Consider the following 27,848-nt stretch of genomic DNA (forward strand, 5'->3'; position numbering starts at 1 on the left):
GAAAAAATTTGATTATTACATTTGAGCATATAGGCCTGATATGAATGTAGCTAATAGTTGGGACTAGCAAGATCCACAGTCGTATCATTGGTATAGACCTTTCCAATAAAGATGGCGGCCTACTTGTTTTCGTCTTTTGTGTGGATGGCCACTGAACAATTAACCACATGATATCGGGATAACAGGCCACCATCTTTGTTGGGAAGGTCTAGTTCTATATACTTACTGCTGTTCGACCTATCCAGAAGGCGTATATAAACAAATGGATGCTATACAGATCTATTAATACGAGTGCAACCATATGTTAACAAAGGGTGGGGCAAGACGCCCCCTCTCTGGGGCGAGAAGCCCCCCCCCCCGATGGGCCTCTTGCCCCGCCATGGAGGGGCGTCTTACCCCATAGGCATACGCCCAATTCTAACAGCCTCGCTTTCGTACCACGATGGCATGTGGCCTGGGAGCCCAGACAAGAACTAGAATTGTCGGTTGAGTCTGCAGGCAGACTCTGGAGTCTCCGTCAACTGTGGGGTGCTTTGTTTGTTGAGGAAGTGGAGGAGGCAGTATGTTTTGGTTAAAAGTTTATTGGGAAAATAGATATATACATATATACATAGTTGGAGATTAAAAGTCGGGTTACTGGTTTGTAGACCTTGGTATGAGAATTGTCTTCGCTGGCAAGGTTTGCATTGGGTTTATGTTGCTGCTGTGTTAACGCTGTGTTGGGATAGCAGCGATGGTGATTTTGTGATTCACATGTGCCTTAAACACTATTCTGCACATGCGACTTGCGCATGACCGGAACTTGATCGTCTTATCAACGCCGTCGCCTCGCTCCAAGGCCCTGCCTGTATTGACCACTATTGTTGCCGCGAAAATTTGTTTGTAGCAAGAATAACTTATAACAACAATGAATCATAAAAGATTTCAATTTATGTCCAAGCAAGTGTGTTCCTGTAATCGTTGCTCTTAAGTACGAATTGATCAACATGGAAGCTATCGAAATTGGCAGGGAATATGGTCGCATAATACGTCTCGTTTGGAGAATGTGCAATGGCGGAAATCGAAATTGGCAGGGAATATGGTGGCATAATACGTCTCGTTTGGAGATTGTGTAATGGCGGATCAAATTTTCACGGCCCATCGCCAAACGGCTGTCTCGTCCCCTAAAATATGTCGTTATTGCTCGCTAAATAATTCTGAAAATTCGCACTGCACACCTTTGATGTTTCGATAAACAACTCATTATACTATTTGATTTACTTAATGTCCAGTTTTCCCTAAACTTCGCGAACACGAATCCACCTGGGTTCTCCAATCACTAATGATATACACAGTGCATTGCATACACCGTAGTCACATGGAACGGGGTTATAAATTGGGGGAATTTGCCTAGCTAAACCAAGAGTCTCCTTTCAACCCTACATACGTAGGTTGACGGAGACTAATGATCTTCTTACTCATGTCCATCTTTGTCATTTATGTGATTAAATCTTACCTCGTGATTCTATGTGGTGGCTACGAAATACTCGTCTACGTAAAATCACATCAAAATGACCGAAAATCAACTTCAGGTCGTAATTTCCAGAGCGAGCTGTCTGCTTCAACCGGGATGCTGATCTGACCTTGACATCAAGTTACAGAATTTGTGGATAGACGGCAGCACTTGTTGGGCGTTGAATATTGGAAATAGGAGGGGTGGGCGACTTGCCTCTGGGGGGCGTCTTGCCCCGCTCTACTCTATCCCTTGCATGGACGTAACTTTGAGGGTACTTATATACTGATGACTGTTTGATAGCATTTTCTAATAGATCCTCTGCTTTCTTGCTTGTGATGACACGGCGCGATGGTTCGTAGTTCGCATCCGTGCGACAACGTGAGGTTGGTGGACAATTGCCATGATTATTCTTATAATGTTCGGTGATATTTTCCGTCATAGCTTTCAATTTGTCTTTGTCATGATCACAATTTCTGATTGCCCAGTTTATGTGCGTTGCAATACCCATTGGCTTGTCCTGCAGTTCTTCATGCCAGGTTTTGTTGTGCCTTTTCTTCGCTCCTTCTGCCACTTTCTTTACTGATTTGGTAATGTTTTTTACCGCATGCCAGGTATCGTTTTGATTAATTGTTGAGTTTTTATCCCTTACCAGTTTGTTTACTGCCCCATTGAAGTCATGGCAATGAATATTGATCCCAATTCCCCCATCCTCTGTATTTTCCAAGTAATCGTATATCCTCTTTGTTCCCAGTGTCTCATGTCTTCGCGTAACAGGATCGTCTCTCTTTGTCACATGCTCACATCGGAGCACTTTTTGGGTTTTCTCACCCATCCCAACCACACTCGTATCCTTGGCATTTTTTCGCCATCCATGGCGAGCATCAGTTGCAATGTTTATGCCTGGATGATACTCCTCCTCCTCACCATCGTCATTCGGAACAGTTACGTAGTCGTAGCTCCCGATCTCCTCCAAAAGTGCCTGGTGGGTACTTTTCTTCTCCTCTTCCTCTGAACTAGGGAAGAAGTACAATCTTTGGTTGTCTGTCAGAAGGAAAACGCGAGACTTATCAATGCTGCAAGTATCCACAAAACGTCTGTACATAACTGGTAGAAGACCACTCGAAAAGAACCCATGTGCCATTCTTGTATTCACCAAAAGTCTATTGTCAGGAAGGCACGACGAGGATATCCACTCATATTTGTGATGACCGTGCCGTCTTCCACATCGAACTTTAGTTTTGACTGCATGCCCAAGATAATGTGTCTCGATTATAGAAAGTCCTGCGTTGCATAACCGTCCATGGCGTTCCGACATTTCAATGACTTTTTGAAGCGCATCCTTGCTACACACAAACAGTTCTTGCTTCAAATCGTTCCTTTCGACAGGCTGGTAAGTAGGAGTTGCTGTTGTTCTGTCCTCTTCCAAATGATGATTTAGCCAAAAGTCCAAGGCATTTTCAATGATCATCGCATTGTTCACTGGGCGTTCAGTCTCCGTCACCAAAAAATCACGTACTAGCTGCATCTTCTTTCGAATGGACTCTTTTATATTATTATTCCCTGGGATTTCAATTTTGAAACTTTTTGGACGCACACTTTTTTCAGCCATTATGATACCTCGAAGTTACCTCGTGAGAATAAACTGTATGAATGAATATACTAGTATATGCTTTGCTGTTGGACTGTAGTTTTCTCATGGACAGGATGGACAGGATAAACAGATAAATGATGCTTGCAGAAGGGCAGCCTAGTTACAGGAAGCCCTGAAACATTGGCAAGATAATCGGCCTTATTTGGGACAGATTGTGAGTACTATATCTAGTGTTGCTATGTGCCTACCATCAGTTCTTCCTGTGCAGTAACACAGTCCAAGTAAAATGGATAGCAGCTTTGATGAAAGAGAAAATGAAATCATGGACTCGTCAATGGAACAAGCGTCCCGTGCTTCTTCAGAAAATAGAGACACTGATACAGAGGATACAGATAATACAGAAAATCGTCATGTATTTGCAATTATAGTCACTGCTGAGGAGGAAGAAATGATCAGAGGATTCATGCAATTCAGTGATATCAACGTTGAGATTTCCCCAGCCCATGCATCTTTAGAAAATATAGACACAGATAATACAGAAAATCGGCATGTATTTGCAATTATAGTCACTGCTGAGGAGGAAAAAATGATCAGAGGATTCATGCAATTCTTTGATATCAACGTTGAGATTGCCCCAGCCCATGCTTCTTCAAAAGATCGTCATGTATTTGCGATTCTCGTCACTACTGAGGAAGAAGAAAAAATAAGAGGATATATGCAATTCAGTGATATCAACGTTGAGATTGCCCCAGCAGCAAATGTGGATGCCAATGATGCCACTGATGATGCTCCGGAAAATCCTGGTTTCCGAATAAACCAGGACTACAATCAGACTGAATGTCCCCAGTGTTTTTGCAGTCCATGCATCACTGATGAAACCAACAAACAATTGTGGTGGGAAACCATTAATGCAGAACCGGATTATCTCCATTCTAGTTCCAGAAAATCGACCTACCGAAAATTCTGGACAATGATGTTGCATCGAGATGTGTGGAATGATCCAAGGTACCAAGAGAAAAAAACATTGGCACTGCAACAAAGACGTGCCAGGGGAAAGACATTTGTAACCCATCGGCGGGACATCATGCCAAATTCTGCATTGAACTTGTACGAAAGTGGTATCCCAACCCAGAAAAAGTCCCCTACATGGGACACAAGTGGGAATAGAGCTTGAGGATGTGATCATAACATGCGTAATGGACACTGTACACTAAAAGTTTTTCAATTCGGATTTTAGGAATACTAGTATAAATCAATGTGTTATTTTACTTTGTGGATTAACCTTGTCTGGAAGAAACCAAGGGAAACTATAAATTGTGCTTTGATTGATAAAGTCGAATGAAACACAACAAACAATTCAATGTCTGAGGTAATATATATCCTTCATTTTCTGATATTTAGAAAATGCTTTTTCTCCTGCATTGTTGAAATAAAATGTACGATATACTATTTTGGTGTGCAGTAATATTTGAAAATAAATCTACATGTAAACCTAATCCTGTAATATTTCAATATTTTATTCAGAGAATTCTAATTCTACCAGACTATAATACCCGGCCAAACCTATGCTTCAATAAACTAATTGCACTTGACATATGCAGTGATAAACTTGAGTGCTCACAGCATGTGGCCTATATAGCTTTCCCTCTGATGTTACCTAGCCAGGCTGACATTGCCCCTGATTCGTTCTGGCTATCTACTTGCCCCGCCTCCATAGTGCCAATCATATTCAAAAAATAGAGGGGCAGGCCCTGAAAGCTTCTAATTTCTCCTTATTGGCTGGGAGATAGGACTTGAACTTTGAGAATGTTGTTGCTGAGGCATTCATAGATTTGACTGACAGTTTCCAGGAAATTCTGAGGCCTGATGCCAAAGTTATGTGGGATATTTTAATCTTGACCGTTGGAGGTCCTGGGAGCAATGATATCAGTTGAGCACTGGATCAGTGACAGGTGAAGAGCCTTTTATACCCGGGGTCGGTCTTTAAAACAAAAAGTTGACCCTGGGATGGCGTGGGTTAATACCAAGGTAATCAAGAAAAATATTGATTTGAATTATAGACTAGTATTCAACCTTTCATAAAATATTGATTTCAGTTCTATGGTTCCCCGGGTATTTTCAGGAGGGCAGCACCAGAAAGTGAGAATCTGAGAACTGTTTTACAAAAATAGGATTTTCTCTAGATTTTTGTGGTGAACCCTATACGCCATTGCAGTGAGGGATGTCCCAGACCTTGGATATTAACCCCTTGTGGCGGTTTGTTAAAAAACACGGTATCCTATTTTTGGCAGATTTTTAAGTTTAATAGAAAATGCATTGCAAATAATCACCGGTGTTGTCCCTATTAGGTACATTCAGTTGGACCGTACGCCCATGAATTTTGTCTCCCACAGGGACACAACAGTAGATAAAATGGCCGATGAAGCTTGGAAACACACGTACAAGGAAAGAATAAAGGCCCGTAGCCGGGTTGGTAAGAATCGTGAATGCCGGATATGAACTTGGGGGGCCAAACGGAAGCTGGGGTGTATGATATATGGAGAAATGAGTGCCAAACTGCCAAATGCAAAGAAGTCTAAGAATTTTCGTGTACACAGGTTGCTGTACATTTTGAATACTGGGGTCACTGACCCCCAGGGTGATGTCTCACATTCTTTGTCACAATTCGCTGTGTGTGAATTTGAAACATTTGACCCTGGAGCCCAGTGCCATAAACAAGAGTCGGCAGCGATGCCTGGCCAGAGGACTGTGTATTGGGCACACATCATACCCTGCATGTATTCTTAATTTGCATATGGAGGCTGGTCAAGATAGGCACATGCTATTGTTGTGTTACAAAATGTTCAAAAGACCCAGGCTTATTAAGCTAATCCCACCCCATGCTAGTTTTTAACGAATTAACCCCTTCCTGGCTGATGCATACATTTCAAACCAACTTACTTTTTTGTTTGATATTTCTTTGGTCCCTTTTTCCTGACAGTTGGTCCCTGTGACGACGCTGATTGGACTGGATCACTGGAGTATGTGTGGTCCCTGCGGTGACGGTCCTCCCCTCAGACATACCCTCCGACTGTGGACCGTGACTCGTTAGATGGCGCCTGACTGTATGGGTGCTCCTTGTGGATCTTTTCTTTCTTTCCTTTTGGTTTGGTGATGTTGGCTCCACTCATTCAACCAATAAAAATGTTCTAGGGTCAGACTGAGCAAATTAAAGCCAACGACGCAAAAATACCCCAACCGGGGTATCGTTGATAACTTGACTCGGGTATTATAGCCTGCACTAGTTTTGAATTGCAATTCATAATTCTCACATAAAAACATCGCACGGTGTGCTGTCATTGTGACCGGCTTGTTCAAAAAGCTAACTTTAACAAAACCGCATGTGACCCCCTCTTATTTTGTCTAGCCCCATCCCAATTCAAACAAAAACCGTCACTTTTCGTCTTTGCTAGCATTCTCGCTCTCAATTCTGATACTTTTCTCCTGAATGCATCAAAGGTTCATTGCGTCCCCGACTGCGAAAGTCAAAGATCCTCGGCACTAACAGACTAATTAAAATTGGGGCGTAGGGGTGGTGGTGGTGGTGGTGGGGGGGGGGGGGTTTCGGTTACTTATAATGGGCAGCCAAAGTGAAATGTATGAGAGAGGGAGGGGCAAAGCCAATATACTTACTGTTGTGCAAGTCTGTTCGGATATTAATGTCTTGTCCTTATGGAATCGGTGGAGCCCATACAGCACTGTAAGGACAGGTTTACAGTGTGCAGAGGGCCTTACTCCTGCTCCTATTCCTATGGGATTCAATTTCAACAGCTTGCCAGGAGTCAAGTTTGTGTTTCACAGTGAACAAGCCACCGAAGAGATTTTTTGTTGCATCGGTTAGCCTTTGAATGAACTAGAATCACGGTCTGCAGTCAAGTGTTCCACATGTAGGCCCTATAAACTATTATAGCGTCCGTCGGCTTGAACGTTGATTCCTGTTTCGTCCTGGTTTCTTAGCCACAATATCCTTTTCATGTTCTCGCGTATGTCTGCCATATCAGCCACATTCATTTCAAGTTCTCGCGTATGTCTGCCATATCAGCCACATTCGTTTTAACTGTTTCTTTGCCAACTTTATTTGCCTGCTTTGGCATGGTACTCTTACGGGGGGGGGGGGGGGAGGGGATTTCCATCATGCTTAGTATGTAACTCATACTGTCATTGCCGGTCACTGTGTCCTGCAACGCAATCTGTAATGCAACATTGGAAGGGCGGCTTTTTGGCCGCGCTTGCTGGTGTCTGTGTCCTCCAAAGTTTGTACAATTTCGACTCAAAACCACAGTTTTCACACACCATAGTAACTGAACAACATACACCTTGCTTATTCGGGAGACAGTTGAACTGATATCCACTATGGCCCTGTTAATGTCATTGAGTACATCCATCAGTTTGGTTGTCTGAACAACGAAACTCTCGTGATCATGCTGAATGGTCTCTGATGATGTCTCTTCTTTCATGTTGACCCATAGTCAGTTCTTGTTCTTGGCAGTACGGTTATTAATGTCTGGTATATGTCTTTTGCCGTCGTGTCCCATCGTTGTGACCTGTCCATACTCCTAGGGCGTGAGTCGTCTCCATGCGGGTTGTAGGCCCACTTCTGGTTCATCGTCGCTCACCATCTCGACACTTCCGCTCTGCATGTGTCCCCCCTTGAACATTGATCTTGTTGCTCCTTTGATGCTCTATGGCACCTCCTGCCACTCCCTCTCTCTCTCAACTTCTTCTCCTTTGTCCTCATCTGGTCTTTTCATAACTTGTCTTTGGTTAGAATATTACTCCTAACAGATGTCTGTTTTGGGATGGTTCCTGCAACAGACTGAAAAGACACAAGAAAGGACAAAAAATTACTTCTGGGTGGATGTTGATGTTGCGCTTAAAGATAAACATAGCTCCTGGAAGTGGTTGAGGTTGTGGAAGTGTTAAGTAGGTCATTGAGTCAGACTTGATTGCGGCAGGGAGATTAGATATGGGTTAATTTATTGGTCATATCACGCTTACAATCAAGCCTCCATGTAGCCCGTTGTCCCCAATCATGAACGACAAGTCAATGAGTTTTAGGTTGTATCCACTGGCACAGCATCTTTATTGGATGTTGGTTAAACAGCCTTTTCACTCAACTTCTGGATCCGGCCTGATCTTCGAAGCCGCTGTTTATACTCACTCACCTTTGTTGCAGTCGCAATCCCTTTGTCCAACTTCCCTATTACACTTCTTATCTACTGTATCTCAGCTTCAAGTTCGGCCTTGCGCTGCTGATGTAAATGAGACATTTTAAAGGTTTTATGAAACAAAAAGGTTTTAAGGAATAGAGTAGATAAATATCAATTATCTACACTTTATCATAGCATTACACTGAGGGGAAGGATAGCAGTTGAAACATTGATGCCTGTAACTCTCGTAATTTTAAAGTGGGAATATAGTAGGGACGGATCGATTTGTTACCTCTACTCTTACAGACCCATCAATATGTAAAATCAAATTACAACATATTGAATAATAATGATCAATGATATATTGTAATGGATGCTACATGTTCAGTTCGTCTACGATTTTGGCAGAAATTATTGCAGTTTTTATTCAGTGTTACAAATTTAACAGTATTGGGCAATAATTTAGACTTGTGAGTTGTCAGACTCAGGGTTGCTGGGTGGTTCAGGGTCTTGTTGGATGCAGGAACGTTTATTATGCCCGGCCTTCCCACAAGATCCACACGCTTGGAATTTCAGTTCCCGTTTACATGTCTGTGACAACTTCTCAAGTCTATTTTGTTTGCTCATAACTTGTTTTAGGGCCATGTCTCCATGATTCGAACCACGAAAATACCAAACTGTTACCCTGTCGTTGAGTTTTTCTAAGCCCTGTTGATTAAAGTGATGGATATTACCATGGAGTTCAAAGGCTTCACTGACATGAAATGCCAAAACATGCATGTAAGGTGTGACATTTTTTGTTTGGTAAGCATCAGCAAACTTTGTGACCCATGCCTTGCATTTCACATCAAAAGCCTTGAAATCAGATACACCTGAGGAAATTTCCATCATTAAGTCTTTAAAGCTTGCCCACAACCATTTGATATCATTTAGCTGTGGATGGTCAGGGATAAAATTATCTAAATTGATGTTGTGGAAGATTTTCCAGTGATCTGGCCCAGTGATGGTTCCATGTTCAAGTAGACCTCCTCTAGAAATGTAGAAGCTGAAGTCGGGGATTTTCAGTTCGTTTTTCAGAAACTTTTCCAATTTCAAAATATTATGGCATTTGTCCTTCTGAAATTTCGAAGGGACAATTTTTTCTATGTTGTCTAATCTCCGTAATTCAAATAACAAGTGGTTGAATAGCTGATCAGCAATTCTAATGAACAGGTGTAATGTGTCTGGAACAATATTTTGGATTGGTATGAAATCAAAAATTGGTTCATGGGAGCAATTGAACCGATTGCCAGTTTTCTTGGATGCCATGAGTGATATTTCCTCAACACTTCTTGCCCCGTTCCCACCGACCATCATTGACCAGTCTTTCTCCATGTCATATCGTAAGTCACTGGGGCATTTGCACCACAAACAACAGTGCTTTGAGTTGCATGCATCTATGCCAGTAACGCAGTTCAAAAATTTCATATCGCCCCCTACATAAAAATCAATGTCATAGGTCACACCATCAACTTCAATAGAATGCAGATTCTTACTTTCTTCATATATGTCCTGGAGAGCAACTTTCAGTTCTTTGTATGTTTCATGGCATTTGAAAATGGCCAAAATATGATGTCCACTGTAGCTCATGCAAGAGTCTTCTTCCAGAAGGCTGAACGAGAAGGTAACCAAGTGCAAGCGTTTACCAACGTTGGTACCATCACCTGACAATTTGACTCGCAGTTTTTGGGGAAGAGACTTTGTCTCTTTCACCTGCGTTACCACCTCCTTCAGTCGTTCTGTGATAGACTGTTGCACCCCAACAATGGGCTCTGGAGCAGGTTTTATGTCAAAGCTATTGTTCAGTTCTTTGATTCTTTTAAACACCTTATGAGCTCTAATCGGAGACTTAGATGCACCAATTATTTCTTGGAGAGCACGGTTGGAGACATTAAACGAATCCTTGACATATAAAATCATGTTAATATCATCAATATCCCTATCAGTCATTTCTACTTGGTCGTTGGCTGTCATTGCTTCTGCATCTAAAATTATTTCTTCAATACCCTTGGACGTTTTGACCTTCACACTGAAAGGTTGAAAATTTTTGCTCTTTTCTTCATCATTTGGCTCTCTTTTTCTCTTTTCATTGCTCGTGCATGCAGTTCCTCAACACGTTGACGTTTGACCATTTCCCTATCAATGTCTGCCTGTAATTTGCGTTTTACTGGTGTGCCCCTCTTAAATTTCAACACAAACTTGTATTCTTTCTCTTTCCAACCACCTATCAGTTTTCTAAATTGCAAGCCACCAGCCCTTTTCACCCTTTTATACGTTGAATGCATTTTTTTCAAATAGCTCACTGATATTTTTTCTGTTGCTGGCAAGTCTAGGTGAGCGAAATCAAGTCGATGTTTTCTGCACAGATTCTCAGAAACTTTGCTTGCCACTGATTCATTCGCTTGCCCATCAGACATTTCATACTGACAAAACATATTCACAGGGATATCAAATGCGCAGATATCAATAAACCGGCCTTCATTAGCTGATCCATAGTAATTGTCATTTGTTGGAAATGCAAATACTGTTGTGAATGTCAAGTTCAAGATAGCCCGGAGGAACAACATCCCTGAGAGAGATCCCATCATGTTCATGATTTAGACCTATTTTTTGTCAGTAGTTGAGTCCCTCCTTGAAAGCCGGAAGAGTGGCCCGTGTTCCTGATGCCCAGACAAATTTTATCACTAGGCAAAATCCTCTGTGAAGTGAATGTTCCCTACAGTCAAGATCGAAATATTTCAGTTGTTTCCTCTCATGAAGGCAGAAGCGAAGGGTATTTGGAACTATGTAGTTAAAGTCCCCAGCTGGATTTGTCACACAGTAGTGCCAATCAGAACCAAGGAGGGTGTCGAAGTCATGCGCATTGTTCAAATTTAGCTCATTTCTGACACCAGAGTCAATTCCAACTTGGAGAAACGGTAGTGCCGTTTCTTCTTGACACCCAATACGAATTTCCACCGCCGAGTCCTTCTTTCTTTGCCCCTGCAAGTGCTCTTTTATTTGAGCAGTCACCTGCGATTTTAGAAGTTCAAATGCATCTGCCTTGGTAACGGATTGTGGCCTTATAACTATGTCGGACTCCTTTTTCCACTCGTTGAAACTGTTGTCCCAACCAACGTAATGGACTAAAACCTCCTTCCCAGCATCACTATCCCTTTCTTGGATTATGCGTATATCCCAAAGCTTGGAGATCGGCCATTTGGGTGTGGTCACTCTAAGATGCCTCAAGGATACAGATTCTTCACTGTAATTGACCCTAGCCCTTGGTCGTAGAACGATGGGCATCCCTATAAAAGAAACAATACCCACACTAAGTGCACTAAAAAACATTTTCCATGGGAGCCCTATGGGTCCCGTCTAGACCTACTATTTATAATTCCCAAACTTCCCTCTCTTGGCCCAATGGTTCATCAAATCAAAGACTATAGAAAGAAGTGTCTTTGATGACATATAGTCCCTTTAATGATCTGGCCCTGTCAAATTATGAAGCTGCAGACTCCTATTCAACAAAACCAAAAGAAAATGGGGGTGTTTTAGCATATAAAGTACAGAGACATACAAACTTACATTTTTACAAGCAGAAGAAAATTTCAGAAATCAGAAAAATCGATTAATCTCACTCACCTTTCTCAAATATGTATTCTGAAATCAGAGGAAATGGCAAAAATGGGACTGCCTTGTTGTAGGCTAAAAAGATGACTGAGAAAAGCCAAGTGACCACGTGTTGGAACTTCATGCTGCCGGTGATTTCTCATCCAAAGTGTCACATACTAAATACGAGCTGACAGCTTGAACTCTGGAGAATTGTTATACACCGTAACTGGATCCATTGTTTTAAACACCTTATCAAGAGCATGTCTAAACCCATCCAAGATCAGACGAAAATGGCCTGACCTGGGTGATTTGTATGTAATTTGGTACATGACACGTGTTCCTACTTGGTGGTTTTACGAGGAAGTTTATGAATGGAATTCCACAAGGCCAGCACATGATGTCTGCACAAGAAGATTCTGTGTAGTTTGCCACCGTAACTGGCTCTATGCCATTAACCCTTTCTGAGATAATGAAGATTTTGTGACAAAAACGCTGCAAATCCCTCAGATTTGTATTGGAAGGCGGTGACCTAGATACTGTGCAGGTAAAGCTCTCTACAGCGAGATGCATACGCATGTTTCAATATGTAGCAAGAGTTCGCATGTTAGTCCAAGCACAATGTTCATCAAGTTATCAAATCGTGAAGACTGTCTTTGGATGTCATAATAAACATTAAGTGTCTCTAACTTCTGTGTTCCTTTCGTTCTGAAGACGTGCTGCTGCAATGTCGTATAAATACGCAACTCCAATACTGTCCGCTGCTCTCATCAACAACCGTAGATCCTAACATCTATTTCCACGGCATGTCCGTGATCTTGTTTTGCTAGGCCACGTCTGTAATGAAGGTTGACCGGCACGTGGAGGAAGTTAAAGCATCATTACACCAGGCACGCGACAGACGTCAAATCGTTTTCTTCCATCATCACTCACACTCCTGGCGAGTTTCGATTGGTAGTCGTTCTTTACGTTTTCTCCTCTGGCGAGAAGATCTTTTGGTAGGCGAGTTTTAACTGTAGCCCGTTGTCTCCAATCATGAACGACAAGTCAATGAGTTTTAGGTTGTATCTACTGGCACAGCATCTTTATTGGATGTTGGTTAAACAGCCTTTTGCTGTTAAGTCGTTTGCTGTTACGTCGTAAAAACTGTAACGACACAATGTTGTATACACACTAAGTAAAATATCGATACAATTGATACAAATTTCTAAATAAAAGCTGTGCTAAGAATTAAATGACATATCAATATCCACTTCATGTTCCAAACTATTATACTATTACAATAAAAGAGGGCGACCCTGTCTTCAGAGAGAGGGGGGCGATTAACATATTTCCAGCATGCTCGGTTAAATGAAGCCAACCGGATGCAAAAGGATAGGCCTATCGATGACTCATACATGGCGACAAGTAGCCTATGCCACGCGACACACGAGTGAACACAATTAAATGCAACCAAAACATCCATGAAACAAGTTGTAAACTTAATCAAAGAAAACAAATGAATTCAATATCTTATACAACAATTTCAGTTTAGGCCATCTGATAGCAATACATGGAACTGCTGTAAAAACCGCGCCGACAAAGCGCGGTCGGCGCTTAAGGGCTATGACCATCGAGGCATTATCCTTCAGGTTATGCATGACTGCGCCAAAAAGCGGCAAAATGTGCCCAAATTATGCTGAAATGGGGTGCCCAAAATAGGCTTCAAAAAAAAAGTGTGTAAAGGTATCTGTGCAGTGGAGAGGCCTGATCTCATCCTTGCCATACAGCATAGTGTCCACCAAAGGCCCTACACTATGCCATGATGGCTTCAATTACTATGTAAATAAATAAACAAGCAATAGCAACTCGTATAATGTACATGTATGATTAAATTATTGCATTATCATCAATACATAATTTCAACTTCTGTATGTAGGTTATGCACACAAACTTTCTGTGGAGGTGAAAAGGTTGGTCATCAGCGGAAAGGACTACATCATCTCCGAGGACCCAGCCCCAGTGTGCTCAAGATTTGAACGCCCTACAAAAGCAGAAGCAATACAGCAGATGAAGTCGCATAAACGCTACTAAAGATAATGTCACTGGGCCAAATTAGCGTTCATATCATACCAGGAGTTAGACTTTTGGGCACAATGCCAAGTGGTCATGTGATTTCCTTTTGTTAGGTGCTGTAACTACTTCCACCGCGATGACGATCGGACTAACATCACTCATCAACATGATGAAAACCCTCGAAGTTCATGTTCTCCTCGATACCAGGTGGTGGATAGAAAGCACGTATCTTGCACACTACACATGCTGGCACTACAACTCTAATGTCTAATGTCCTTGCCGAGATATCCGTGAGACCATCGCACAAACTGATGATATGCTATATGTCGCAACTTCTTGTGTTCAGGTCCTTCATAGGCGTTACGTCCATACTGTTGTTTGTATGCCAACCAAGCAACATTCAACACGCCAGTGTGCAGGCAAATGGCATCGAAGCCTGTATGATCTGTGACACAACCAACGTCAACCATATCCTTTACCCGTATAGCCTCTCTACAGCATACACACTCTGTCCTCGAAGGCAGAATCTGGCATTTGCCACAGGAGCACCTGGAATGATAGACAATGTTTCTGATGTAAGCAAACATGTCATCTCTATGCGCATGCATAGCCTTGTCATCTCTATGCGCATGCATAGCCTATAGTAATTAATGTAAATAAAAACAAGTTCTGACATGATTAAAAACAATCAACTTTCTTTATTGAATTCATTTGCAGGGGTCCTTTAACCAGTGTGTAGCTTAAACATGATTTATGGGGCCTACCATCACGATCATGAGATGACATGTCATGATGTGTTGGCTGTTCGTTGCGTGCATGTTATGGCATGCATGCACAGATGCAATGCATGTGTACATGGTGTATATTTAGTATTAGGCTAGGCCTACACCGTCATATCGACAACAAAGGAAATAAATGATTCCACAAAAGGGTACAATATAGCTAGCCAGCAGCTATGTACGGGATGTCGCGATGTGAGGGAATCTGAAGGATCAGTGTGTGATTGTGAGCTGTCCAGAGCCACAGAGGCAGAGTGTTTAGGGCCTACTTTACTTGCCAATTATCCAATTCTAACGGGGGCTCGTCATCCTCATCCTGATCCATTTCCGACTCGTCAGCAGATTCCTCTCCACTTTCATCTGTCTCTGGCTCATACTGGTACGGAGATATCCCAAGCTCAGCAACTTGTTGGTTCTCATCCAATTCTGCACTGTCTAACTCGTCAAATTCGTTATATTCGTCCGAGCTCCAATTGATTTCACTAAACATCGACGCCATTTTGAAAACCTGATTCCCTGCAACGCGTCACGGCTCTCATTTACATATTGACCTATATTCATGCTATTTCTAGGGCGGCATTGAGATTTCTCGGGGAGGAGGAATTTCCATCAGATAAATCAACCATTTCCGAAAAATCGCCTTGGAATCATAAATGAACAATACCATCTGATAAAATGCAATAACATCACTTTCCTGTGTGTGGAAGATAGATGGTAGTCGGGTTTTGGTCTGATATACGACTTTAACCAATAGAAATGATATAAAACATAGCTTTTCACAAGAATTGCTGTCCGACACCATTGTTCTTAACAGGTCAGGTCATCCGACCCAAATTCAGGATCTAAAACTTGTTTTACGAAGTTCCAACATAAAATATCATTACACAAAATAGATCGAAAGAATCTTTGATATTAACATTAGTATAAACCTCGTTGCTGCCTTTGGGTAAACACGGGAAAGTATCAAAAATCGAAAGTTTTGTCAGAGTAGAAGAAATGTATTCTTCTCGAAACAAATCTTATGGCAAAATGCGCATTAGACAAAGAAATTCCTTTCCACGTGTCAAGAAAACTAATCGAAAGTTATTTAATCTAAATCATATACCATTTAAAGGCAGAAATTCGGAATACCCTAAAATCAAAGTCAATTAGAGACATGGTACTGTAAGTCGAGAAAACAAAATCAATTGATATAGGACTAAGTTATTGAGGTAGCATACATATGTACCAAACTGGTAAACAGGCAGGATGTTGTTGTTTAGGCGGTAGTTCAAAGAGATGACTCATTGAAAGACACTTCTGTCAATGAGGAATCTGGAAACTTAAAAGTACATGTATCATGCTTCAACGGATTGCTAGCCGTTACACTTTCTTATAACGGGCCGGAAAGAGCTTGCTGTGGGTGTTGAAATCATTGAGAATGCAGCCTTCGTCTGGGGTTCAAACTTCCTGTCCTGATCAGGAGGCGCCGGCTCATGGATGTTAGGAATTGCATCATTAGTCAAGAGCAGCCTGCAAAATATACCACTACCTTCTACAGTCAATGTTGACTACTAACACAAATTATTTCTTATTTTTGCACTGCTTGATGAATGAGTTATTTGCCTTTTCACAGATATGCCTAGTATATTGGTACTAACAGTTACATCATCATCATCATCATTCAGGCACTGTGGCCCACAAATTGGGCCTTACCTACATTGATTACAAAGATGCCTAAATGAGCATTAAAATATCAATACTTTGATTTTGGTATAGGCCTAGTGTACCAGAGTGGATCTCATGCGACATTTCCTTTAAGCAGACTCGTCAGTCAGCAAAAATGTGACTTAGTTTAGACAACAGATAAGAGACAGGCTTGCATGGCCATAGATCTGTAAGTAGGGCGTCGAAAATGTGTGCTTTGGTAGCCACAGAGGGGATTGAGACAGAATCTGGCTGGCGTATGTGTGCTGTGCATTTATTTGCACTATACAATCATTCTAACCATAGCTAGGCCCTTCAGAAAGGATAACACTTTCAGGTAGGTGGTAATTTGACTGTACTTACCTATCTCCAAATACAAGTTGAAACTGCATAAGGTTGGTGAATGACTCTTTCTCAAAATGCCAGCTGCATAAAAAGTCACATCTTGGATCACTATTAGGAACAAAATCCTTCCTTTTAGTTTGTATAAAAACAGTCCATTTCCTTGCCCTTTTCTTATCATTGGTGGGGAATTGATGTATGAGCCTGTTTAATTGAGAGCACCCGTAATCTTACACCTACGACCAGCATCATGGTCTTTAGGGTAAGCACTCATAGATGCCATGTCCTCTTCTTAACACCTTAGGTGCTGAGCGTTTTTCCTAATTTTCGCCTGTTTGCTAAGGTTACGCCACTTTTTACCGTTTTTCAAAGAATTAATAAAAATAGAAATAATAAAGATATCTACCTGAAACTTTCTGTGTTGTTTCTTCTGTCCTTAGTCCTAATCATAGTATTGTTTGTTTGAGTGGTAGGCCTCAAAGCATTTTCCCTTGTGTAGTGGAACTTGGCACTTTTTGCAAAAATATCGAGTTTCTTTGTGTTCCCCATTATATTCAATTCTATATATCACATGGATCGTCTGCGGGGCTAAAAATAACTCCAGCCTATTGTGTGATCTCGGTGGAACCGTAGCAGATGACATAGTGGAGGGGAGATTGCTTTCGTCATCACTGGGCGGGAGATTTGAATCTTGGCGGAGATCTCCGTCATATAGCGCCCAAGCGTATACGTGATGGGGTCGCGGAGATCTCCGTCATGTAGCACCGAAGGTGTTAATGCTCAATGACTGAAGCACGTGCGGTTTGTTTTCTAATGGTGTGACATAGGCAACATGGCTGATATGGAATGTAATTAAATGGTTGTCAAGGGCGTTGCTATGGGCCTAGAGGCCAAATGGCACAACAATTTTTTTTTATTCAAACTCTATTTTGATGAGAGCATTAGACTAAACATATAGAACAATTTATTTTTTAATTTTGCAATTTTCAACAAAGATTTGCAATTAGCCCTTTTAGGTCCTCAAGACCAACAAGTGCAACCCACAATGACTGGGAAAATCATACCTCTTCATACATGGCATAAGAGTTCGAATCTTGACTAAGTTCTAAAGGCAATGACAGAGATATCAAAATATGGTCAGCATAGTATCGACCCTATATGGGCGGTTATTACCGCAAATAAAGACAAACCAAAGCAAAGACACTTGTGTAGCATATCAAGGACACGTAGATTGTTACTCCTATGTGTGCCACATCAAAGACGATCTTACGATGCGAAGTCAACAGACGGCGCCACCGTCTTGTGAAAAGTAAAGACGACATCGACAACTTCAGGTTTTTGTTGATATAAGCGACTAGCGGGAAAATGTACATGTGTTGTTATGTCACTATTGCATCTATTCGTAGTATACTGTCGTATTTTGAGATCCCCTTTCTTTTCAACATCATTAATCATACTAGTATATCATAACCATGGATAGAGATAAGTTAGAAAACTGTGTCAACCTCCTTCAACTTTTTACTTTTCCCAAGACGGTGGCGCCGTCTGTTGACTTCGCATCGTTATCTTTGACGTGGTGTATGGTCCAGAGAGGTATTGCGGTCATGTCTTATCTGTGCTGTGTATGGCTCATGAAAACAACTGTCCATCCTAGAGAGGTTGCGGTCTAGTTTTATCTATGCTATATCAAACAAAAACAAAACATGCATTCCAGATGCGTTTGATGTGGCACACATAGGAGTATCAATCTACGTGTCCTTGATATGCTACACAAGTGTCTTTGCTTTGGTTTGTCTTTATTTGCGGTAATAACCGCCCATACCACTGAATGGATTGATCACTCCAAATATTTATGAGATCGAAAACAACCGTGTCCGTGAACTTATTCTCACCATATTAAGAATAATGAAAATAAGCCACAATTCGCTGTGTGTGAATTTGGAACATTTGACCCTGGAGCCCAGTGCCATAAACAAGAGTCGGCAGCGTTGCCTGGCCAGAGGACTGTGTATTGGGCACACATCATACCCTGCATGTATACTTAATTTGCATATGGGGGCTGGTCAAGGTAGGCACATGCTATTGTTGTGTTACAAAATGTTCAAAAGACCCAGGCTTATTAAGCTAATCCCACCCCATGCTAGTATTTAACGAATTAACCCCTTCTTGGCTGATGCATACATTTTAAACCAACTTACTTTTTTGTTGGCTCACCGTAGGGGAGTCTATACAATACCGCAGTGTCCGTCGTCCGTCGTCGTCCGTCGTCGTCGTCGTCGTCGTCGTCGTCGTCGTCGTCGTCGTCGTCGTCGTCGTCGTCGTCGTCGTCGTCGTCGTCCGTCGTATCCTAGTTCAAAAACAGTGGCACGTTTCTTAACCGCTAGGCCTATGAACTTAAAACTTTGTACACATGACCCCCTAGGTCAGATGACCCGTGACACTAAATTTCTGTCCGATCTGATTCTCTACTTGGCCACCAGGGGGCCAAATGTGGATATCTAAAAAGTGTGATATCTCGCTTATTAGTGACTTGTTTTCGATGAAACTTTTGTTGTAGGTACTCATAGCAAATATACATCTTATATCATACGGGTTTTTAATTTGACCTACTTTTCAAGGTCACAGAGGTCATATGGCGTAAATTGGCCATTAGAGTGTAAACTATGGCACGTTTCTTAACCACTAAAGCTATGAACTTGAAACTTGGTACATATAACCCCCTATATCACATAGCCTCTGGTGCTGAATTTCAGTTTGATCTGATTCTCAACTTTGCCACCAGGGGGCCAAATGTGGATATCTAAAAAGTGTGATATCTCGCTTATAAGTGACTTGTTTTCGATAAAATTTTTATGGTAGGTACCCTTAGGAAGAATACATCATATATCTTACGGGTTTTCAATTTGACCTACTTTTCAAGGTCACAGAGGTCATATGGCGTAAATTGGCCGTTAGAGGGTAAACTATGGCACGTTTCTTAACCACTAAAGCTATGAACTTGAAACTTGGTACATATAACCCCCTATATCACATAGCCTCTGGTGCTGAATTTCAGTTTGATCTGATTCTCAACTTTGCCACCAGGGGGCCAAAAGTGGAAATCTAAAAAGTGTGATATCTCGCTTATAAGTGACTTGTTTTCGATAAAATTTTTATGGTAGGTACCCTTAGGAAGAATACATCACATATCTTACGGGTTTTCAATTTGACCTACTTTTCAAGGTAACAGAGGTCATATGGCGTAAATTGGCCGTTAGAGTGTAAACTATGGCACGTTTCTTAACCAGTAAAGCTATGAACTTGAAACTTGGTGCATATAACCCCCTACATCAGATAACCTCTGATGCCAAATTTTGGCTCGATCTGATTCTTTATTCGGCCACCAGGGGGCCATAATGGAAAAAGTAAGAAGTGCAATATCTTGCTTATTTTTAGTGATTCGTTTTCAATAACATTTTTATGGTAGGTTCTCCTAGCAAGGATACATCACATATCATATGAGTTTTTGATCTGACCTGCTTTTCAAGGTCACAGAGGTCAAATGGCGTAAATTTGTCGTTTGATTGTAACTATGGCACGTTTCTTAACCACTAAAGCTTCGAACTTGAAATTTGATACACATGACTCCCTACGTCATGTAACCTCGGACACCGAATTTCGATCTGATCTGGTACTCAACTCGGCCACCAGGAGGCCAAAACTAAAATAGGTAAAAAGTGCAATATCTCGTTTATTATTGACTTGTTTTTGATGATATTCTTATGGTACTTACTCCAAGCAACGATACATCACATGTCATACCGACTTTGGTTTGACCTATATACTATACATGTACAATGTTTCTTAATCTGGATGAATTACAAAGCACCAAATATCTATACGGTGAGCACAATGGCCCCTGGCCGTTTCATTTGATATTTCTTTGGTCCCTTTTTCCTGACAGTTGGTCCCTGTGACGACGTAGATTTGACTGGATCACTGGAGTATGTGTGGTCCCTGCGACGACGGTCCTCCCCTCAGACATACCCTCCAACTGTGGACCGTGACTTGTTAGATGGTGCCTGACTGTGTGGGTGCTCCTTGTGGATCTTTTCTTTCTTTCCTTTTGGTTTGGTGATGTTGGCTCCACTGATTCAACGAATGAAAATGTTCTAGGGTCAGACTGAGCAAATTAAAGCCAACGACGCAAAAATACCCCAACCGGGGTATCGTTGATAACTCAACTAGGGTATTATAGCCTGCACTAGTTTTGAATTGCAATTCATCATTCTCACATAAAAACATCGCACGGTGTGCTGTCATTGTGACCGGCTTGTCCAAAAAACTTACTTTAACAAAACCGTATGTTACCCCCCTCTAATTTTGTCTAGCCCAAACAAAAACCGTCACTTTTCGTCTTTGCTAGCATTCTCGCTCTCATTTCTGATACTTTTCTCCTGAATGCATCAAAGGTTCATTGCGTCCCCGACTGCAAAAGTCAAAGACCCTCGGCACTAACAGACTAATTAAAATTGGGGCGTAGGGGTGGTGGTGGTGGTTGTGGTGGTGGTGGTAGTGGTGGGGGGGGGGGTTCGGTTAGTTATAATGGGCAGCCAAAGTGAAATGTACGAGAGAGGGAGGGGCAAAGCCAATATACTTACTGTTGTGCAAGTCTGTTCAGATATTAATGTCTTGTCCTTATGGAATCGGTTGAGCCCATACAGCACTGTAAGGACAGATTTACAGTGTGCAGAGGGCCTTACTCCTGCTCCTATTCCTATGGGATTCAACTTCAACAGCTTGCCTGGAAAAATGCAGTTTGGCCTGTGGGCATGGCCTACTTTCTTTCTATTGCATTTTTTCTGCTGTGATTGATTCTTTCCCTCTCAAATGTCAAATGCTCCACTTTGATATAGAGTGAGATGTGGCACAAATGGCTGACATGATAGCCTGTGCTAACTTGGAACCTCAATTCGATGTTTTCACATAGATAAATCGCACGGTGTGTGGGCTTGGTGTAAATGAATCGAGTCAAGTTTTCGTTTCACAGTGAACAAGCCACCGTTGCATTGGTTAGCCTTTGAATGCACTAAAATCACGGTCTGCAGTCAAGTGTTCCACATGTAGGCCCTATAAACTATTATAGCGTCCGTCGGCTTGAACGTTGATTCCTGTTTCGTCCTGGTTTCTTAGCCGCAATATCGTTTTCATGTTCTCGCGTATGTCTGCCATATCAGCCACATTCATTTTAACTGTTGCTTTGCCAACTTTATTTGCCTGCTTTTGCATGGTCCTCGTACGGGGGGGGGGGGGGGGGGGGGTCGGGATTCCCATCATGCTTAGTATGTAACTCATACTGTCATTGCCGATCATTGTGTCCTGCAACGCAATCTGTAATGCATCATTGGAAGGGCGGCTTTTTGGCCGCGCTTGCCGGTGTCTGTGTCCTCCAAAGTTTGTACAATTTCGACTTAAAACCACAGTTTTCACACACCATAGTAACTAAATATCATACACCTTGCTTCTGTACCTCTCCATATTCGGGAGACAGTTGACCTGATATTCACTATGGCCCTGTTAACATCATTGAGTCCATCCATCAGTTTGGTTGTCTGAACCACAAAACTCTCGTGATCATGCTGAATGGTCTCATCTGGTATTTTTATCTCATCAGTCTCTTCTTTCATGTTGACCCATAGTAAGTTCACATTCTTGGCAGTACGGTTATTAATGTCTGGTATATGTCTTTTGCCGTCGTGTCCCATCGTTGTGACCTGTCCATACTCCTGGGGCGTGAGTCGTCTCCATGCGGGTTGTAGGCCTACTTCTTGTTCATCGTCGCTCACCATCTCGACACCTCCGCTCCGCACGTGTCCCTTCTTGAACATTGATCTCGTTGCTGCTTTCGATGCTCTATGGCACCTCCTGCCACTCCCTTTCTCTCTCAACTTCTTCTCCTTTGTCCTCATCTTGTCTTTTCGTAACTTGTCTTTGGTCAGAATCTTACTCCTAACTGATGAAGGAACCATCCCAAAACAGACATCTGACTGAAAAACACAAGAAAGGACAAAAAATTACTTGATGTTGCGCTTAAAGATAAACATAGCTCCTGGAAGTGGTTGAGGTAATGCAACTGTAAAGTAGGTCATTGAGTCAGACTTGGTGGCGGTACGGACGGAGATTAGATATTATGACAATGTCAGTTATCTACAAATAATGTTCAATATTCATGACTGTCCATATTCGGACAAGGTGTGCACATTTTCGAAGTAACTGCTTTGCCGTTTTCGTTCCTGCCAAGTATGCATCCCACAGAGTGAAGAGTTGTCCCTGTTGTTGTCGGTACTTCTTGCGTTGGCGACGTTTAACCCGTTAAGCGTGTAGTTTTTAAAACGTTAACTATCCCCTATTGTGTAATTAATATGACCAAAAACGTAATTTTTGGACATTTTTATTCCTGATTGGATAGCACTGTTTTTATTTCTCCTATACATGTTCTGTTGCATTTTGTATGTCAAATATATGTTCTTCCTTTGTTCTAAGTGTGAAATAATGAAAGAAATAGTGAAAATTTCACTATTTCTTTATAAATAATATTATATATAAAAATAAATTTAATTTATTTTTATATATTGTATTTTGAGTCCCTTTTTACACATTTTTGACGAATTTTTGAAAATTTGATGAATTTTTGAAAACTATAATTAGGGAGTTCAAGGCCTAATTAGAATTTCAGAAAGAGTGTGTTTAAAGTCATTTGCAGCATAGAGCACATCAAAACAAAGATATTGGTGCAAAAATTTTTGAAATTGGTTGAGTGGTTAGTTTTTTATGGCGTTTTTAGTTCGGTAATTAGCAATATATTCGGTGAACTGTTGTCTTTAGGAAGCACCGTCTAATTGCATGTAATGATGTCTTAATGATGGTAATTTAGAGATCTTGCAAAACTCTCAAAAATAAGGTACAAAAAAGTCCACCATATCAATACCTCCTAAACTACTGCAATGAAACTCGGGGTCTTGGGGTAACTTTTCATGCTGAATCTATCCGCGATGGCGGATTTCCGCTAAAAAGTGCCCCCTGGTGGCGAATTTTGGTAACAAGGCGCCCCTAACGATAACTTATACAGAAAAAGCTTGATATCTTCCAAACTAAGACCACTAGCTTCATGAAATTTAGTTCCTAGGGGTATCTTTTCATGCTGAATCTATCCGTGATGGTGGATTTCCCCTAAAAGTGCCCCCTGGTGGCGAATTTGGTAACTAGGCGCCACCCGGCAACAACTCTTTCAGAAAAAGCTTAACATCTTCCGAACTAAGACCACTAGAGCTTCATGAAATTTTGTTCCTGGGGGTATCTTTTCATGCTGAATCTATCCGTGATGGCGGATTCCCCCTAAAAGTGCCCCCTGGTGGCGAATTTGGTAACTAGGCGCCACCCGGCAACAACTCTTATACAGAAAAAGCTTAACATCTTCCAAACTAAGGTCACCAGCTTCATGAAACTTGGTCCTTGAGGGTAACTTTTCATGCTGAATATGTCTGTGGGGTCCATTAACACATTTAAGTGCCCCCTTGTGGGTAATTTGCTAGTTCTAGGGGGGGCAAGTTATTCAAATAAAAACAAACGATAGGTTTTTCACTAAACTTTTGTTAACTTTTTAACTTCTGAACATTCATTTGAATTACAAACATGCTAGACCGTATCACCAAACAATTACAATACTAGTACATTGCATGAAATGTTCAAAAGTATTTCTTGGCATACGCCTTAAATTTCTGACAGAGACTTTTAAACACCCCTTCTTCCAAGTGCCAGAACCTATCACTATACATACTCATCGCCAAGATGTCAAAGCTGTGGGCGATTACAAACTCATCTGAGACTTCTTCAACAAGACTTGTTCTTTTGAATTTGTTGGTCATTTTCACTTGCTCCAGAAAATTCACCTTAGCAGACTTTGCAGTGCCGTCTGCTGAACCTGATTGGACTACGCTTATATTACCAATGAAGAACTTCGGAGGATCATCATAGCTGACAGCCACTGTGGTACCGATCATGTCTGTGGTGAAATGGAACGATTCATCTAGGTCAACATCACTGCCGGTGTCATCTGTAGAACTTGAGGGAATGTTGTCATAGTCGACATCTGATATGTCCACCTCTGAATCGGAGCTAGAGCTGGAATCGGCTGTCAGTAGCTGCGGCTGTTTCCTGGGGCGTTTCTTTGTAGTGGTGGGTACTGCTGTTGTATCCCCAAGTATTTTCTGGAGGCGCTTCAAAGCTGCATTGATGGATATTTTGGCTGGTAGCAATCTAGCTCCTGGAGTCTTCAATACCAGTTTGTGGAAAGCGACCTGATCCCGTACTGCAGCCAGTTGCAAACTCTCATCTGGTCCAATTTCACCCAACCGATCCAATAAGGTACCACTTGCCCAAGAACCACCTGATGAGTCTATCCGTTTAATAACGTCATCAACATCCTTCTGTTTCTTTTCCTTGGCCTCTCTTCTTTGATTCTGAGCCATGAACAGTGACCTACGAATCTTCTTCCTACTTTCAGATGCTGCCTTTTGACGCTTTGGACGGAGTTTACGGGCCCGGCACATTCTCTTCTCCTTTTCCTCTGAAGTGAGCTTCGAAATATAGTCACCAGTTTTGTTATTGACAAATGTAATGTTCCCACTAATTGACGAGGTACTTTTTTGTGGAGCACGGTTGACAATTCTGTCAAGGTCTGAAAAGTCCTTTTCACTGGCCTTGTTATGGGTTGGACAAGAAGCTGACTGGGCAAGAAGTTCGTCCGATGGGTTGTGGTGACTGCCACCCGGCAGCTGGTCCTCAAGTTGACGCTGCAATAGGATGTCGATTTCTTTACAGATTTCTTGTAAGCACCTTTTCGTTCCACTTTCAGGTTGAAACTCCTCCTCGAAGAGGCATCGATATAAGTTGTCCACCTTGATTGACCTTGGCTGGAACACTGTTCTTTGCTGAAGGAGAGGGCTCGCATCTGTCTTCCATTCTGCCACTGCCTCTTTCAACTCGGCCCACATGTCATTGAGCAAGAGAACCGACTTCTGTTTCTCCTCTATCCTCCGCCATAGGGGGCTTGACACGAGAACACCAAATATCCCCAACGCCCGTAACGTGGAATGAATGTCATCTAAGTCCATGTTCTCTCGAACAGCCTGGATCAGCTTGTTATTAAGAGGACATGGCCCACTCAGAAAGTCATGGATGTCCTGGCGATGGTAATAACAAGCTGCAGCGACATCAAACATGACGTTGAACCGATGGTGTAGAAATGGGACGATATGATTCATGCGACCCCTGCTCAAGAGGAAGGCCTCCCACTCAAGAGCACAGCCAGCCTTCTTGTTACCACCTGAGGTGAATGCTTGGGACACCTGGTACATAAAGTCGAAGGATCGAGCATTCCCAGTTTTGAAGGTGAACTTAGGTTTGGGGAAATTGACAAAGTTCTTCTCATCTGCTTTCAAAGCCTTCGCAGCATACGTTCCCATATTGCCAATCACGTGGAGGCCGCAGAAGAAGACGTTCAGCGCGACATCTTTGGCCTTTTCAAGTTCGCTCTTGCCCTGGAAGCCCTCCAAGAATTCCTCAAACATGGCAAGTTTCATATCCTGTAGCTTCTTTCCCAAGCACTTGTTCACAACGTGCCTGTCTGTCATCATATTTCGGATGCATGAGAGCAGCTTAGCTGCAATAGTTTCCCTTTCAGTCTCTTCATCTGCAAGGGTCTCAGCCATGTCACTCAGAAAGTCCTTGAAGGTGTTCAAGTAGGAGTCAGCGTGGCCAGATACCATCTCTTTAATTCCTAATGAGTAGGTTTTTTGTGCTTCGAGATCCTTGTCGAGAGTTGTCACCTGGAAGCTTCCATATTCTATAAAATTCTTCTTCGTTCCATCAAGATGAAGAGTGGAGTCTGGGGATTTCAAGAGGGTTTCAGCAACTTGCATTTCTGAATGGATTTGAGCCTCAGTTTGGAAATTGGATATTGTAGATTTACTTGGTAGAGTCGGAACCTTCTTTCCATGGAACTCACTCACAACCTTGAATGCATCTGAACATTTACTGATCGCAAGGCCCATCCCCAAAAGCTTGTAATAGACTTCTCGTACAGATGCACTGTATGCACCACCAGGCCCATCAGTTTCCTTACACTTGGTTGCGACAAGCTCATCATTCAACTGTTTCAACTGCTCTTGTAACATATCATTTTCTACCTCAAGTTCGGAAACTCTACTGGGGAGATCGTCATGGCTTGAACAGGAACTAGCTTGGTTGTCATCAAGATGCAGGTTGCGCCACTTGCTGTAAAGCTTTTGAGCATTCTTTTTTTCATGTACCAGTTGGTTAATCCTCTCGCGCTGTTCTATCAGGATTTCATCGGCCAATGTAAAGCACTCATGGTATACATTGATGGTTTGTGTCTGTTCAGAAATGATCTTGTCCCTCCTGGCAAGGCGTCTATCAACATTTTTTGGATCATAACTTCTATCTTTGACTTTGCTAGTCGAATAGACAAGTTGCCTTTCTAAGTTTCTCATTTCTCTCATTTTTGAAGAAACCTCATAGTCATAATTAAGAGGTAGGCCTAATTGCTGACCATCTACATGTACATGAGAACTAGGCCTAGTATCTGACAATACCTTGGTACAAAGCACTGACAGTGACAGTGGAACTTGCAAAAGGCTTGTTTTATTACAAGGTAATTTGTAAAGCTTCTCAAGGAACTCCTTTTGCTGCACAGGCTTATGGCGTAACTTTTCCTTCTGAGAATAAATAGCCTTGATTTGACTGTTCAAACTGTTCACATTAGGGGAGTTGACACCTACTATTCTCCCTACCCATGTTGCAAGGTCCTTTATTGTCTTAGTTAGGCAGACTCTGACATTGTTCAGTTCGAGAAGAAGTCCATTTGTTAGTTTAGGCTTAGTCAGGAGAGGCTCATTTGAGTTCATCAGCCATTGGAGGCTGATACCAGCCTCCATACACAGGGGCCCAACTGAAAAGGCATTGAGCTGTGGAGGCAGCTTTCTAAGTTCTTCAACTGAAGATCTCTTGAAACATCTCCTTGT

General features: G+C 42.0%; 1 protein-coding gene across 1 annotated transcript; it reads right to left on the reverse strand.

Moving 5' to 3' along the window:
* Nucleotides 1–14,220: 14,220 nt before the first annotated feature.
* Nucleotides 14,221–15,238, reverse strand: LOC135502802 (uncharacterized). The gene is made up of 2 exons (XM_064795907.1): nucleotides 15,018–15,238; nucleotides 14,221–14,509 (listed from the first exon to the last, which is right to left on the reverse strand). Exons 1-2 carry the CDS (start codon nucleotides 15,236–15,238, stop codon nucleotides 14,221–14,223), a joined length of 510 nt encoding a protein of 169 aa, XP_064651977.1.
* Nucleotides 15,239–27,848: the final 12,610 nt, after the last annotated feature.

The sequence above is a fragment of the Lineus longissimus genome, chromosome 19, assembly GCF_910592395.1.
Source record: "Lineus longissimus chromosome 19, tnLinLong1.2, whole genome shotgun sequence".
Taxonomy (NCBI): domain Eukaryota; kingdom Metazoa; phylum Nemertea; class Pilidiophora; order Heteronemertea; family Lineidae; genus Lineus; species Lineus longissimus.

Bases quoted from the DNA above. Each gene is read 5' to 3' on its own strand.
- LOC135502802 (XM_064795907.1), bottom strand. From the start codon at position 15,238: ATGGCGTCGATGTTTAGTGAAATCAATTGGAGCTCGGACGAATATAAC. The intron at 14,510-15,017 runs GCAAGTAAAGTA...CTATCATTCCAG, and splicing joins CCGTTAGAATTGGATAATTG to GTGCTCCTGTGGCAAATGCC.